General features: G+C 38.8%; 1 protein-coding gene across 3 annotated transcripts in view; it reads right to left on the reverse strand.

Annotated features, from left to right (window-relative positions):
* The window catches only part of whrna (whirlin a), a 109379-nt gene extending 107280 nt beyond the window's left edge, over positions 1-2099 (reverse strand). For all 3 annotated transcript variants that reach the window (XM_079898662.1, XM_079898661.1, XM_079898660.1), the window contains exons 1-2: positions 1583-2099; positions 44-959 (exon numbers count right to left, since the gene is read on the reverse strand). In XM_079898662.1, coding sequence (XP_079754788.1) covers positions 44-778 — 735 coding nt within the window. In that variant the 5' untranslated portion in view covers positions 779-959; positions 1583-2099. The remainder of the gene's footprint in view (positions 1-43; positions 960-1582) is intronic.
* Between the last annotated feature and the right edge of the window lie 14880 nt (positions 2100-16979).

Here is a 16979-nt window from a genome sequence, read left to right on the forward strand (position 1 = left end):
ACATTACACAAAATATTAATGAAATAAAATAAATATACCTTACCTTAACTGCCTCTGCGTGCGTGACCCGGTCGAACACTTTGTCGTTAACTTTCATTATCTGGTCTCCTATTCTCAAACCCTCCTTTTCTGCCAGTGAACCCGGTTCCACCAGTGACACATAGATCCCAACTCCATGCTCGGAACCTCCGCGGATGCTAAATCCCAAACCCTCGTTGCTCTTGTGACGCTTGAGGATCACCTGTCGGATCTCTCCAGGGGGCTCCGGTAAGAAATTTCTGCCCAGTAAAGGAATAAGAGTCGCTGTCCCATCGCTGCTGGTGCTGATACTGTCAGGAGATCCGCGCAGAGCGGCTAGAGGCGCGGAAGCGGGCGAGAAATGAGCCCCGTGTGTTGGACTGGAATTAGCAGCCTCGTGGGAGCCCTCCGGGTCACCATTGCGCGCAAGAACATCAGATTTCAAGTAGAGCCCCTCTGATGTGTACTGATCGAACAGAAGCTGATCCGAGCGCGGGATGACCAGCCGCAGCATGGGCAGGAGCTGACGCTTGCTCGGGACGTTCAGTATGACCTTAAGCGTCTGGACCAGATCGTACACATTGCGCTTGGAGTGGTACACGTTGAGGCAGTGGATGAACTGCTCTCTCTCGAGGTCGCTGAGCAGCAGGTTGAGAGCGTTGTGAAGCTTCTTCACGTTGGCGGACAGAGAACGCGCGCTGGAAGCCACGGAGTTGCCCGAGGAAGAGTTGAGCGACAGGCGCTCCAGGTCTGTGCTCATCCTCGCGCCCTTTGCCTGGATCACAGAGCCACGCGGAAGCGGAGGGGTCCGGCGAGCATTGCAGTAGCACCGGAGCCGAGTCTACAAGAGTCTACAGGAGCCTGTGGAGCGGCGCATGGCACTGCGATGCCTTGATGTTCACGGTCATACTCAATATTATATCAAACGAGTCACACAGGACCTACAAAACCAAACACATAAATCTAATTAGCGAGAAAAAAAAAAAAAGTTTGGAATTGAAATAAACACTTTCAATTTTAAATGCTACTATGTACATTTAAATTTGAAGGCCTATGTAAAAAAATAAATTATAATAATAATTTTACTTTAATATTCAAAAAGTTAATACAACGTATATTATGACTGAACTTAGTTACATATTAAATTTATGAGGAAAATGAAATAAAATCTGTTTTGTTCTCAGATATTTTACATTACATGTTGTGTTGTTTAGTTGGCTAATGTTTGCTGCATTCATTTAATGTCATGTGTTACCTGGAAGCATTGTGATCTGTCATTTTTATTAATCACAGTTGTTTTTATAACAACTTGTGGCATTCAACAGTACCCGGTATATTATTGGAACAGTTATTTTACAATGGCAAACAGATTAAAGTCTATTTTGGAATATTATTAGCCTTACTGAATGAAATAATGACATACAGTCTACGATTATGAATTTAAAAATATGGTCATCAAAATTCATTCCCATCATCACTACATTTCATATTTATAAAAATATGAAATTCAGATTTCACGGTCGAAAGTCATTTAAAAAGCCCTATAGTCGAGCGCAAAGTGCACCTTCCCAATAACGGTGGCAGAAAGCTGCGCGCTCCGGTGCGTCTTGTGCTCGTGAAAAGGGGTCAAGTGGCCAGTGCGTCTTCTCCAATATCTCTGTCGTCAACAGCGAATCCCTCATGAAGGAGTTCAGGATCTTTGCCCAGAAATCCAAAGCTTTACAACGACCACAATCATACGAATGCGTTCCCGTTGATTAGTTTTTAAAGTAGAGCACCGGATCAGCGTTCAGTTCTAATCCACTCGTCCCTGTATTTGGAGGATATGACACCCAAACTAAAATGCAGAGTTGTTTTCCTTTGGCACGCTCAAATCAGAAAGTTGAAACGCGCTTTAGTCCTTTGGAAAGTGCGCTGGCTGAATTCCACAGACAAATAAATCAAACAGGTTGGAAAGTTATTTGTTGCGTTAGTGCGCAAAGAAAGAAAGTAAAACGGCACGGACTCGACTGTGTCTCCGTCTAGCCTTCAGCTGTCGGAGGGGATCGACTGAACTGGCTCGCTTCAACGAGTCCCTACACAGGAAATGACGCAGCTTATGTGGTGCGCGTAAGTTGCTTAGTAACCAACAACACACGAGTCATGCCCGTGGTCATGCCGGGTGCGCGCAGGACTTGCAAATGACCATCTGCTTATTTTAAGAGCAGTGTCATAGACCTTACTCAGAGCAGCGCCATGACAGGTATGAAAGCGAGGCTGTGAGGAATAGACTTACCGTGTTTTCAATGGCATCCGCTGTAAAAAAATAAATAAATAAAAAAAGTAATATTTTTAAAGTATAATTTTCCACAGCTCAAACTGTCTGGTTTTTTTTTTTTTTTTTTTTTTTTGTCTACTGAAATATCTTTTCGTCAGCAGAAAAATCCCAAAACACATTAAATAACAGTACAACCCACTGAAGAGATGTAGCCTACAGTATGTACATCCCCCAAAGCCTCGTTTTCATTCCTAAAAATATGATATAGCTGCTGTGAATGAGGTCTATTTATTATCATTGAGGCATTTTTTTAAAGGGTTAATATTTTGATATTATTTTAATTTTAGTAATTTTGTTGTGCACATTTATATAATTTTTATTGGTTATTCATTTGGACTAGGCCTATTTAATTTTATTTGGTTTTATGAGCTGATAAAATATCTATTTATTTTTGTTTCAGTTTATTTTAGTACATCAAGTTTAACTAAATGAAAATGTTGCCCTGGCAGATAGCTGAAATAAAATAGGCTACTGTAAGTTTGTTAATACTTTTTATGGTTTTAGTTTTAGTTAACTATAATAATCCTGTTTAAGAGTCATTTGAGTCATCCTGGACAGCATAAACATAAATAGCTTTTTACTCAAAGATCATTAAAATCCTATGAAATAGACAGTAAATAGCATTGCTGTAACTCCATCAGAAATGCAAAAGTTGTCGCAAAAACGATTAGGATTTGATGATGCAATTAATTAACCAACATTTTTAGTTAAAGCAGAAACACATAACCCACTAGTTAATCAAGAAACCAGGTTAATACTCTAAAGTGTATATGGCCCTCAAGGGTTTTAGATGCATCCCTCAATCATGTTTTACCCCTCTATAAACATTTACAGCTCTGACCACATTAGTACGGTTCACATTACGGGAGTACACGATAGAAAGCCTTTAAATCAAAACCTTTTACAGCATTTCAGAACTGATCCCATAAAGCAGCATGTTGAAATCCTGCCACAAATCTGAGTCAGCATTTCACACATAAAAAGCCGAATGGGTTTCTGGCCCGACACCGGCACAGGTGTCGATGTTGAGGCACGTCGAGAGATGACAGCTGGATATACCCTGTCGGAATCTCAACCCACCTGAGCTTCGGCCACACTATTCCCAAAGAATCGCTCTAATCAGTTCCCAATCCACCTGTATTGGATAATGAGGTGTCTAGTCGTTTTCTCAGAGCTTAGCAACACGCACAGGTCAGAGAGGGAGTGACGGAGTGACAGTGAGTGATTGATGGGCGTAATTAATGCAGTTACTGAGCATAAGCGACAAGATGCCAAGGTAAACACGATTATTATGCCGTGCCTCCGATATGGACATAGACAGAGTAACAATGAGCTGAATTCCAGCCTGGTAGGCACGGGAAGAAAGATCTAATTAACTCTCCCTATCCTCCTGCCTGCATCAGCACTGCTAATGACTTTGTCTATCTGTTTGATTTTCAATTTATAGTGCCGACTACAGCACCTTATTGCACATGCCAAAGCTGAAAAATGTCCTGAGGAATAAAGCACAATTACAATAACTCTATAGTCAGTTTGACAGGGAACTGATGAGGGGCATGTGCACAAGAAAATGCACTGGTGACGATGTCAATTTGTTTATATAGTCGAACTAGGGAGTTTTGTCTCTGTACCGGCTGACTGTATTAATCTCTGTTTTGAGAAAAGTACTTTATGTAATAGGCTTTGGAAAGAGTGACTCAGAGCAACCTGGAGGTACCGGTGAAGAGCGTGAATGGATTCGGCCTTAAAGAACATTTGTTCCATTCCACTGTTTTAAATCAAATTCTCAATTGAGGTGTATGAACGTGTGTATACATATTGTATTAGTTTGTTTTAATCATGTATGTCCCCGTGTGTTTTATTACGTGGTATACAATGTGGTTGTACAGTGTTGTATCTGTTTTTTATGCCAGTGTTAAAGATGAATTTCTGTCCAGTAAATCCGAACTGACAAAGTCAAACAAACAGCTCTGACACAGACACTATTCAAGATCCCAGACAGTGTTTTATGTGTTCATGCCTAATAAACAACTGCATGTTTCATGTAGTTCTTGATCAAGTGGATAAAGGGAATTACCCCAGTCACCTCTTTCTCTACTCAACCTAATTTATTTGTCAATTTATCAGCCACTTAGCCATAAAACTATGTTAACTTGCACGACAACAATGTACTAAAAATGCTTTGCTTTTTTCGTGTACAGACGACAATGTTGTCTAAACATTCACATGGATCTGTGAAAATGACTAAAAATGTTGTATTATCCATGCCAGGCCAGTAGTTGGCGATATCACTTTGTAAAGTAACTCTACGCACCTATAGATTGAACACGTATAATTGGCATGCGCCAATTCGTGTTTTTGTAGTTCACAAAGAGACGATAATCGTTTTCAACAACTTGCACTTTGAAACCCCTTTTCAAAAGTTTGCATTTTCAGGCCCACAAAACGTTGTCGTGTAAATGAATGGCCAAAACACACAAGTGTTCTGTTTTTAGTTGAAAACGGTGTCAAGTAAACGGCCCCTTAGTTGATAACCCGGCCAACAGGAACCATTTGATTTGGAACCAAGATGTCCGAGTTTGGCTGGTTAGTGTCTGACCCTGCTTGTAGATACTGGAACTACACACTCTGCTAAGAGAAATGCAAATAAAAGTTCAGAATACAAACTGTTACATTTTAAGAGCCTTAAATGGCAGGTCTGAAAATAGGGAAGTGTTTGAGATAAGGACTTTAAGATAAGTTTGCTGTAAATATGTATCTGTGATATGAGGCATCCTAGCAAGCAGTTTTGCGTTTAAAAGACGTCTAATAGCTGTCCAAACACAGACCTGACGTCTAGGCTAAAACAAGGCAAAATTTGGGCTGTCAGTGAACATTTTATACACGTCTAACCATATTCCAAGAATAGACTAGTCACCTAGAACATGAACATGTCAAAGAAATGAAACCAAAAATCTTGTAATAACTGTTGACTTACATGATGGAATATCATACATCTCGCAAGCTATTTTGGCAATAACGACATGTGACCAAATTTAAGGTTATTTTGGCTAGAAGTGTGTTACTTATACTATATCGGGTCTATAGTTAACCTAGACGGTGAAATGACGGCTATTGTTTGCTGGTTCTATATGGATCTCATTTGTCTGCCGGTCCCTCACTTGCTCAAGCATCTCAGGTAATGTCATTGAATTACAAGGGCAATTTGCCTCCAGTGGCAGATCTTGGAAACCGGTGGGGTCGGTCAGAGAAGGAACGTGAAAGTCCCTGCTTTTATTGCTAACGTAAATTAGTCCGCATTCCTTGGCCTTATAGAGAGATGGATGGGTTCAATTAACTGATCTATTTCTTTGGCACTGTCTCTCATTTTCAACTATAATATATTTGTCCTCTAGGCAGTTTAGGATAAACGGGGTGCTTTTTGATATAAAGTGTTAAAAGTCAATATCTTAAAATACTGCATCAGTCAGTGTAGAGTACAGTACAATTAATTTGAGAGGTGAGAGGTGTAGTTTAAACCCTGTTTCAAGGACAAGAGTGTATATTGTGCAGTGAGTCCACACAAATACTATTTTCAACCAGTATATTTGTCAGTATCAACATCTAAAAATCCTTAAAACAAAATGCATATTAAGACTTTTCAAAGAATGCATGTGCATTTGTATAATTCCATTTAGGTGAAGTTTATGTTACATTTAGAGAGGTTTATGCTGTAAATAAAAAATAAAAAATCCAGGGTTTTTAGAAGTAGTTGGGTGAACATCTATAGTTGTGAATGGAAACTACAACAAATATAATTTTTGTCTTTTCATTTGCTCCAATAGCAAGAAAAAAAAAAAAAATTCCATGATAGCGTTCTATGACTTAAAAAAAGATATTGAGAGATTGATTATATTGGTCAAAAGAGAGGGAATTTGGCAAATTTCCCTCAGCCCTCAGAATAATCACGCACGTTTTTTAAAAATTTTTTTTAATTTAATGACAAGGTCATATAACACAAAGTATAGTGTTATAATTGTACATTCAATTATTTAAAATGCATCATCACAATCTGTGAAAAGGGTCCAACTTTTTTTATTCTTAAAATAAATTATAATAAATATAATATAATAAATAATACAATTAATAAAAAAATAGTAAGTTCATAAATAAATACATTTTATTCTTAAAATAATTAAATCAAAATAGTTAATAGTTAAGTCCTGCATTAACAGCTTGTGCATTTATCATTTTGAACTGTACTCAATGTGCCCTGCAATATTTTTCTTAACATTATATTCATGACTGTTTATTTTTATTACCCCTTATATTTATCGTTTGTTATTTACTGTCTCATCTGGAGTGACCTGCCACTATTCCCAGCTGCAAGCATCATTCGCTTTGTTATATGTTGCACCTTGACTATGTTATATTTCATTGTCATTATACGCATGACTTTCTTATTCATCCATTTTCTTTACGTGGCCTGACATGGAGCTTCAGGAAAATGCTCAGTCCATAAAACACAAAGGCTGTCTGCGTGTGACCTATAGAAAAAACATAAAACAAACAACAGCATACTCCCATTTAATATTATGAATGCTCCTATTTTCAACAAACACAAAGCTTTCATTTCATCTCGCCTTGAAGTGCATCCTTGCAGGGAAGCGATTTCACATTATGGGTTGTATATAATATGCCTTGAAGACTCTTCATTTGTATTGATCTAACAGTTTGTGGTAACAAATACCATTAAAGCTTTAATGACAAGAATTGATTGCTTCTTCTGTCTTCACTTTTGTTCAGAAAACTGTAATCAGCTCTCTTTGATGGCTTTAAACCACCACCATATTGTGGGACATAAAAATTATCGCTTTGTAATACAAATGATCAGCAGCGCAAAAATGGCAGTTCTCCAACACCGTGTCCTCAGTGGAGGGTTATATGGGAACTCTGCATGTCTAATTCTCAGTAGCGAAAAGCAATTTACAGCAAAAACAGCCAAATGGCCAAGGATGACTTTTCCAACCTCCTTAACAGCCATCCAGCATCCACTTTTTCCTCTTCCACACCCTTGACCTTTACTCCCTCATTCTGACTGTCTGTACCATTTCTGTCCCCATTAAACTGAGTGGCACATCTCCCAAAGGGCATTAAAGGGATACTTCACCTCTGGAAAGATGAATGTGTATTTAAAATAGGTCATTTATGTAGAAGAAATGTGAAATTATTTTTGAATTTGGAGCTTTCTAGACTGAGAAAAGCCAGAAAATGTATTTTTGGCTCATGTGGATGAAAGACAACAACTCCCAGAATGCACTTGCTTCGCTGCCCTAGGAGGCCACTCCCAAGCCACGCCTACCGGTTAGAGAGTGCAGTTGAAAACAACAAGGCTAGGCTGCTAATGAGTCTCCGTGACGAGTTTGCCCGGGATTTCGAGATCGCCCAAAATGTCCGGGATTCGGCTTTTGCGTTCTACAGTCGCCATTCATTACGTTTACTGTGGCGAGCAGGACGAGGCTGAGGGCCGCGGGAGAATGGCGCGAGGCCGGTGGCGTGATTACTGAGACGCACGGTCTCGTATCTCTCACGGAGGAGTGGGAATTTTCTTAGCAATGGTAAAACGCACATCAACCGATCACTTGTTTAGCGTTCATGTAAACACTACATTCAGATTCACCAATCGGACTGAATTCAGTTAGATTGAAACAAAAGGTGTGCATGTAAACAATGAATAGGGACAGCAAAAAGCAAAAGCCAAATCCCGGACATTTTGGACGATCTCGATGGCCGGACATGTCCGGGAAAAAGAGGATGGTAACCCCTACTACTCAGCTTTCTCCACAGAACAAGAGCCTGCTAGCTTAGTAGCTTCCAAAGAAAGATGGCTGACACTACATTCTGTGAGTGAGATCCCACCCTCTAGGCGGGTTGAAAACATGCGGAACAGCTCCTCCTACTGGCTGTAGTTTTTAGCCTCTGGCCAAAAAATCCTCAGATGATGCAAAAATCGTCATTTTGCGTCATCGGAGGATTTTTTCCAGACAAAAAATACATAAATCTCTCATCTAAGGGGGATATGAGGGTGGAAAGCACGGTAATTCGAAAATACTACAGGTTTTCTAATACAAAGCTTAATCCTAAATCCTGAAGTATCCCTTTAAGGCTTTTAAACATCATGTTACAGCCCAATCCTCACAAATCCAGGTCTGCGGCATCAAACGACCAATGACAATATCTCTGATACGTATGGAACTGCAATCCATCTGCATTGCTTTAACTTTAGTTTGAATCTACCCAGATCAGCCATGTCTTTTGATTTGATTTTGTGGGTGCATGTTAAGAGGTAGCACATACCCAGCCATTTCCCGTCTCTATGTTTCCAGTGCGTATCATATGGAAACGTCAGCAGGGACCAGAACCTTTAAGTTCTTCAGTGGTGCTCCATTAGCGTGGGTTGGACTTTCGTACATACTGTATACATATGTCAAGAGCCTGTGTGAGTATTTATACATGCACAGTGTTATTTACAGCTGCAGGGCCGCTGCCTGCACTTATGAATCTTTGCCGTCCCAGACGCTGGCTCTCAGGCAAACAGCTACCAGCTGTACTCAACCTCTCCCCTTTGGTTTTCAAGTGACCTTTGCTTTGCCCCCTTTTAAAAAGCAGTCACTGAAATAGCAAATAGGCAAGATGCTTAATTTAGAACTTGCCTCATGGCATGCAATTAATAGGGACAAGGAAACAACTTGTTGGAATGCAGTAACAGCACGTATTAAGGCTTTTTGTTATGCAGAAGCCAACAAATAATGTCCCGTGTGAAAATTTGTTCACTTTGCAATCAGGCATGCGTGAACTCAAAGCTCCATATGCACCTTTAGCAAGGGAATACTATGTCTGTGGAGATATGAGTCAAAGGCCCCTTGAAAAATAACTGAATATGTGTGAATGTGGCACATTCATAATCATAAATGCATGAAATATTATTTTTTACATCATGAAAATGTGCTTTCAACATACTTATCATGCTAATCAGGCTCTACTAGTGGGACTGGAGATGTAACAACTAAAACAATAAAAAAATGTATTATCAATCAATTTTAATTGATGTGCATAACTCACATTCATATTATTTTCTTCTTTCATGTGTGGTACCAGCAAAGATTAATAAATTGAAATCCTTCTCCTCTCCCTCCTTCCTCAACTCTAATAGCTGACAACTTTGCCAGATGCTTCATAAATAAAACAACAACCATCAGTGGCCAATTCTCTACATCACAAACTGACAAACGCATCTTAACAGCAATCACACACATTCTTCCCTTCTTCTCTCCACTCTCAGAGGCAGACGTCTCCAAACTCATCCTTTCCAATCACCCTACTAACAGTCTACTTGATCCTATCCCCGTCATTGCCTTCAAGCCATTTCTTCTTCAGCTGGTACCTTTCCCACAGCATTTAAGCAGAAATCCAGCACTTTTAGAAAACTACATACTTTGGTACATACTTGGTTGAATTCCTTCTTCCATTCAACCAAGTCTACCTTTCACACAGAACAACCTCCTGACCTGGAAAACAACCAGTCTGGCTTTAAAAGCGGCCACTCAACCGAGACTGCTTTGCTCTCGATTATTGAAGCTCTGAGACTGGCAAGAGTAGCTTCCAAATCATCAGTGCTCATCTTGCTGGATCAGTCTTCTGCTTTTGACAGGGTTAACCACCAGATTCTCCTGTCAACCCTCATGACAATGCGGGCATCTCAGGAACTGCACACCAGTGGTTCAAGTTTTCAGGGTCCTTCAATGTGTCTTGGAGGGGAGAGCTACTGGGGTGCCTCATGGCTCAGTGCTTGGACCACTTCTTTTCTCCATCTACATGAAATCACTAGGATCTGTCATTCAGAAACATGGCATTTCCTCTCACTGCTATGCTGATGACGCACAACTCGACCTCTCATTCCAGCCAGATGCTCCGACGGTAGCTGCTCGCATCCCAGTGTGCCCGACAGACAAATTTTAGACAGGATGAAGGACCACCACCTATAACTCAACCTTGCAAAGATAGACTGCTTGTGATCTCGGCCAACCCAACACTTCATCACAACTTCTCCATTCAGCTAGGTTCATCATCCATAACTCCTTCCAGGACAGCCGGGAACCTTGATAATCTGAGATCACCTGTGTGTAAGAATAAAATCATCAGAAAAAAGATACAATCTTTTATTTTGACAAGGTTCTGTGGGTTGATCAATATTAATTTACACATCAGCCTTTGCCTCCCCAGAAAATTCTCTCACTGCTCCAGACAGAGTGTGTGACAATTTTGCAAACACAGTACAGGCAAAATTCTTGATATTTGGAGCAAAAGTGCAAAACATGTTTCAAATATCATTCACAGCCTAAACATTTAATCAGGTGCTGAATTTATGAAGTCCTTATAGCCAAACAAAGCGCACAGAGCATACTGATGCTGCTCTTTGTATTGTCTGAGCCGCTCTAATCTGATGCTGAACTTCCCTTTTATTATGGATGTCATTCCGCATCACCTGTCTTTGTTTTATGGGTCTGGTTGGAGCTCTTTTTAAAGAGCCAATGGCGTGGGCGTACCACGCACCTGTCAGCTCATTTTAGTGCGCAGCGCACGCTCTCCAGCTCGACCGAGAGCTGCTGTGTTTATCCTTAGCTTATTATTGTCAGTCCGACAGGCCGTCCCTGCGGAGCTGCTGTCAGACCACCGGGGACCGTGTGTGACGCATACCGCCCACGCTCTAAAGGCCCTCTTCAGACAAACCTTAATCTAACCATACCTGCACCAGGAGGAGGCAGTCGGAGCTTCACGACATGAGTGAACTGATTTTAAAATAATTTCCACCTCCTTATATGAAAGGAACATCTCTCTCTCTGTCTTTACTGTCAGTCTGCGATTCCCATTTACCTTGAAATCTGAAAGCTCCTCATCCCTCTGTCTGCAAGATTCACATTTCAGTATCCGAAACCCTTTTAGTCTCATGTTATGAGTCCTAGTTCATCATGGTAATGTATTTTGAGTCATAGAGTAGAAAAAAAGTGGTTATGAAATCGAAGAAACTTAAATGTTTTTGTTTAATGTACCTCCAAAGGAAACTGGGTCAGACTTCAGAAGAACCGTAACATCATGTGTAATGATCCCGAGAAAATTCAGGTTAGCTTTAAACGTAACAAACCAAATATTTAACAATTATGCGTTATTAATGAAAATTTCAAATGGGGTCACGTAAATGGACATTTATGAATTAACCACTCTGCCAAGAGGCATTTTAATTATTTGACAAACTTCTGAATAATTTTAGGATATCATAGGCAACAAATGCACTGGATTTCATCTGTTTCAAGTTTCATAAATATGCATGTATTAATGCATGTTTTACTTTTTCTTTTTTTTTCTTTTTTGAGCCAGAGGCAAATAACAGATGCATGTTACATCAACACTTCTTCTTTTTATTCTTCCACAACAATTTTAAATTGTTTTAAATTGTTAAAACAACAATTTTCAAAGTCTGTTGAAGCTAGGATATACAGGTGCTGGTCATAAAATTAGAATATCATCAAAAAGTTGATTTGTTTCAAAAATTCAACTTAACAGGTGAAACTAATATATTATATAGACTCATTACATGCAAGTGAGATATTTCAAGCCTTTATTTGTTATAATTTTGATGATTATGGCTTACAGCTTACGAAACCCACGAAATCAAAATCCCAGAAAATTAGAATATTACATGAAATCACACAGTAATTACACAGTGATACCATGGTCATTGAACCAGGTTTTGGTTATTTTGGCAGTGTGGGCAGGTGCAAATCCTGCTGGAAAATGAAGGAAGCATGAAGTGCTCTAAAAATGTCCTGGTAGACGGCTGCGTTGACTCTGGATTTAATAAAGCACAGTGGACCAAAGTCCTCTTTTCTGATGAGAGCAAATTTTGCATCTCATTTGGAAACCAAGGTCCCAGAGTCTGGAGGAAGAATGGAGAGGCACACAATCCAAGATGCTTGAAGTCCAGTGTGAAGTTTCCACAGTCTGTGTTGGTTTGGGGAGCCATGTCATCGGCTGGTGTTGGTCCACTGTGCTGTCCACTCAACGCAGCCGTCTACCAGGACATTTCCAGAGCACTTCATGCTTCCTTCAGCAGACAAGCTTTATGGAGATGCTTCCTTCATTTTCCAGCAGGATTTGCACCTGCCCACACTGCCAAAAGAACCAAAACCTGGTTCAATGACCATGGTATCACTGTGTAATTATTGTGTGATTTCATGTAATATTCTAATTTTCTGGGATTTTGATTTCGTGGGTTTCATAAGCTGTAAGCCATAATCATCAAAATTATAACAAATAAAGGCTTGAAATATCTCACTTTGCATGTAATGAGTCTATATAATATATTAGTTTCACCTGTTAAGTTGAATTCTTGAAATAAATCAACTTTTTGATGATATTCTAATTTTATGACCAGCACCTGTATATATATATATATATATATATATATATATATATATAATTTTTTTTTTTTATATTATTATTTTTGTATCTGTCTGCAACCTTTAGAATCACACTGTCACACCTGATTCCATTTATCAATCATGCAGACTTAAATACGCTGTAAACTTTACTTCCAGGCCACCAATCCATCTACTCCTCCCCTGACGTTTAAAAAGGATCCTTCAAAGTTCAGCTCTTTAGCCCAGGGCTTTCAGGCAGTTTTGCAAGCTCTCACTAATGCATCTCTAGTTTTCACCCTCAGCTCCACACGGATTTCCCAATACACAAGCCAGCTGGAATACTGGTGGAATTTTGTGTTTAGCCCCTAACCAAGCCCTAGGGTCTGTTTAACACCCTCTTATTAGACCCAAACGGCTTTAAAACTCCGGCTGAAAGTGAGCATTTATCACTTTAATGAGTACATTTAGCTGTCACTATTAAGGGACAGATCATGAATGCCAAAGAATTCCCTTTCCCAGTGAAGTGCCTGTGTTCCACTTAATTGAAGGGAACTCACAGATGACAGAATACAACAGTCAGATTATGAAAAAAAAAAAAAAAAAAAAAATTCTCCATAGAGAAATTGATTATCAATATCAATAAACCTCTGTTGGTTTGATTTGTGATTAAACAAAAATAATGATAATTGATGTTATCATATCATAAAGGTGTATATAAATTCTACTAATATAATTCTGTATATATAATATTATTTAAAAAAAGATTTACCGCAATATATTTTATTGTTGTAAAATTGTCATTATATAAAAAAATATTATTTAAAACACATTAAATGCTTAATTTCAATAACTATTTATATATGTTTTTATACAATGCTTAGAATCAGTGATTATAATTCAATAGTTTTATGATTTGATTGCATAATTTATCAAGCTTTATTTTTGTTTGTAATAAAATCAATGACATTAACAGCAAATCACACAGACAAGATCAAATCAAGCAGGTTTAATGCTTGATTTGATAAAAAGACGCCAACTGTGTTAGAAAAAAGAAGAAGAAAAGAACCAATTAAAGTTCCAGCATTCAATCTTAAGACAAATGTCATATTCCTTTAATTTGGTGCCCTTTTCTCGGTGGAACCAACAGAGGCCATGATGTTTGAAGAGGCAGGAACAGTCCTGATGAGACGAGAAGCAATTATACAGAGCTTTCTCAACGCTCGAGAGGTAGCAGCCGCGGGCCAGTCACACTTCACCGTCATGCAGAAAATTGGCCATGCTCAAGCTGTAAACTCTGGGAACAAATTTAACCGTATCAGGTCAGGTATTCCTCAGGTGTGGTCCAGCTCTTCTATGGCCAAACAAGTGGATAAGCTTGAGTTGTAGTTCTCGAGCTCTGCTCTGGGATATAGACCAAAAACAAAGGATCCAATACCAACTCCATATCAAAGATATTACTCATTTCGGATAATTGATATGTAGAAGAATGACCTATTGCATTTCTGAGTCTGGAAGAGTAAAACAATGTAGTCATAAGCAGTTAAAAATTCAGTAATAATCATTTTTTTCAGTTTTTAATCAGTGTTCTTTTCCACAAAAAATCCTTTAAATATATCTTTAAAACAAAACCCAAGACACAGAAACCCTGAGCATCGAGCACCCTGAGTTTCGGAGGCAGTGTCCAAGTGTGATTGACATAACGTGAGGTTGTATTTATTTTTTAACGTGTGAAAATTTCGGACGCGAATTTCGCACTCAGTGTGCAAGGGCCTTTACAATGGCAACCATGTGAGTGTCCGTTAAAGGGTTAGTTCACCAAAAAATGAAATCACTTACTTTCATGTTGTTGTTTTGGTCCCACTTTATATTAAATGGCTTTAAGTACTATGTACTTACATCAAAAAATAAGTACAATGCACTTATTGTGTTCATGTTGTATTGTAAAACGTTTTTTTTCTGCTATTGAGGTGCGATACGGGTACGGTTAGGGACAGGTATGGGTAGGTTTAAGGGTGTGTTAAGGTGTAAGGGAAGGGTCAACCGTGTAATTACAAAATATAAGTAAAATGTAAAAACATGTATGTACACAATAAGTCCATTGTATCAAATGATTAATTTCAATGTAAGGACATAGTAGGCTACTTAAAGCCTCTTAATAAAAGGGGGACCTTTTTTAATGAATTCTGAGAGCTTTCTATCCTTCCATTGACAGCCTACGCAACTACCACTTTCAAGTCCCAGAAAGGAAGTAAAGACATCATAAAAGTAATCCATGTGACTCCAGGGGTTTTACTTCAATTTTATGAAGCGATGGGAGTGCTTTGTTTGCAGAAACCAAGGCAGAAACCGCACTGTGAGAATTTCTAATTTCCGCTCTGAACATTTTTTGTTGCCGACCTGTTGAAGGGTTTTCAGTCATGCACTTTCTTGGCCGCCGATGTGAGAGAGTCCTGCGCCTCTGACCTGACCACAGAATGTCAATGTCGTGTTTGGTCATGTATTTATAATAAAGCTGGAGGAATAGAAATCTCTCAGATTTCATTAAAAGATCTTCATTTGTTCAAGTCTTACGGGTTTGGAACAACATGAGGGTGAGTAAATGATGACAGAATGTTCATTTTTGGGTGAACTAACCCTTTAAGTCCACAAGACTGTACGGACCGGTGCCCCATTTGTCATTTTAGATTTCAGAAAGGTGCTCGCGAACGCCCCCGATGCAGACTTTTGCCGAGCCCGCACTGAGACTTCAACCCGACAGTCAAAGCGGCAGTCTAGTACGTCATAAAAGTGCAGACTCAGAGGAAGATCGCAAGGGTTTAGGGATCCATTTGGGACAAGGTCACTAATGCAACTCAACCAGGCCTTGCCTCTCCTTTTTTTGCATATACCTTGGCTGAGAATTATTTAAATGAGGGATATCAACTATAATAATCAAGGCAATTCAGGGCGTTAAGAGAATCACTCCCTTTGGAGAGGACTTTGTGATTTGCAGACCTTTTCATGCTCAAACGGCAACATTACACACTAAAGAAAGGATATGTAAAAAAGACAAAAATACTGATTAAGGACTGGACACAAAGACATTACGTATTGTTCTCCATATGCTAAAGCTCTCAGATGGCAGGAAGTTGTGATCTACAGTAAACTAGTTCTGGGCAGTAGTGTGTTCGAGCCTTATTATAAATGCATGACCAAACACGACATTGACATTCTGCGGTCAGGTCAGAGGCGCAGGACTCTCTCACATCGGCAACCAAGAAAGTGCATGACTGAAAATCCTCAAACAGGTCAGCACCAAAAAATGTTCACAGCGGAAATTGGAAATTCTCCCAGTGCGGTTTCTGCCTTGGTTGAGACGGGCATCCGAGTGGGATCAGAGATAAAGTGTGCTTGGCTGAACTACATATCTGAGTGGATGTCAGGCGATGTATTGGTTGCACTGATTTTATGTATACCGACCAACCTGTGCATTTGTTAAAAAGAACACAGAGATAACTTCTGCTGGATGGTTTTATTTTGTTGAGTTTTCAATGTAGGAATAGTTACAAGACTATACACAAAAAAAGTTGACTTTCTTAAACAGGATTTTTATCTTATTTTCCAGTAAAACAAAAATAGCCTATCTAAACATCCTTTCTCGAACAAAAACAAAACAAAAACTTAGGCTACATGAGAAGCAGAATATATTTTGAATGCACAATTTTGAATTTTTTTGTGTTTTGTCTGTTTTAAGCATAAACTTCACTAAATTTTGTTAGATTTAATAGGGTAAGAAAATGCACAATTTTTGTTAGATTTAATAGGGTAAGAAAAATAACTTACCTCAAGAAATGAATGTCTTATCGTTTGCTTATCATGTACATTTAACTTGTTTTAAGGATGTTTAAATATTTTCACTGGAACACAAGACAAAATACTGGATTAAGAAAATGATTTGTGCAATGAAGTTTTTCAAACACTATTTACAAGAACAACTTTTACAATATTAATTTAATTTCCACTTCCAGAGGGGCCATTTTACAGTTTTTCCATAGATTTTAAATTATGCATGTAATAAGCATAATTTAATTAGCATGAAAAAGTATGCATATAATTAATAACATGAACAAAATGCATAATCACACTAGGCTAGGTAGAGTTCCTTTTTGTTAGGAAATTGTAGAAATATACATTCTATAATATTAAAT

Source organism: Squalius cephalus (assembly GCF_949319135.1).
Source record: "Squalius cephalus genome assembly, chromosome: 17".
Lineage (NCBI taxonomy): Eukaryota > Metazoa > Chordata > Actinopteri > Cypriniformes > Leuciscidae > Squalius > Squalius cephalus.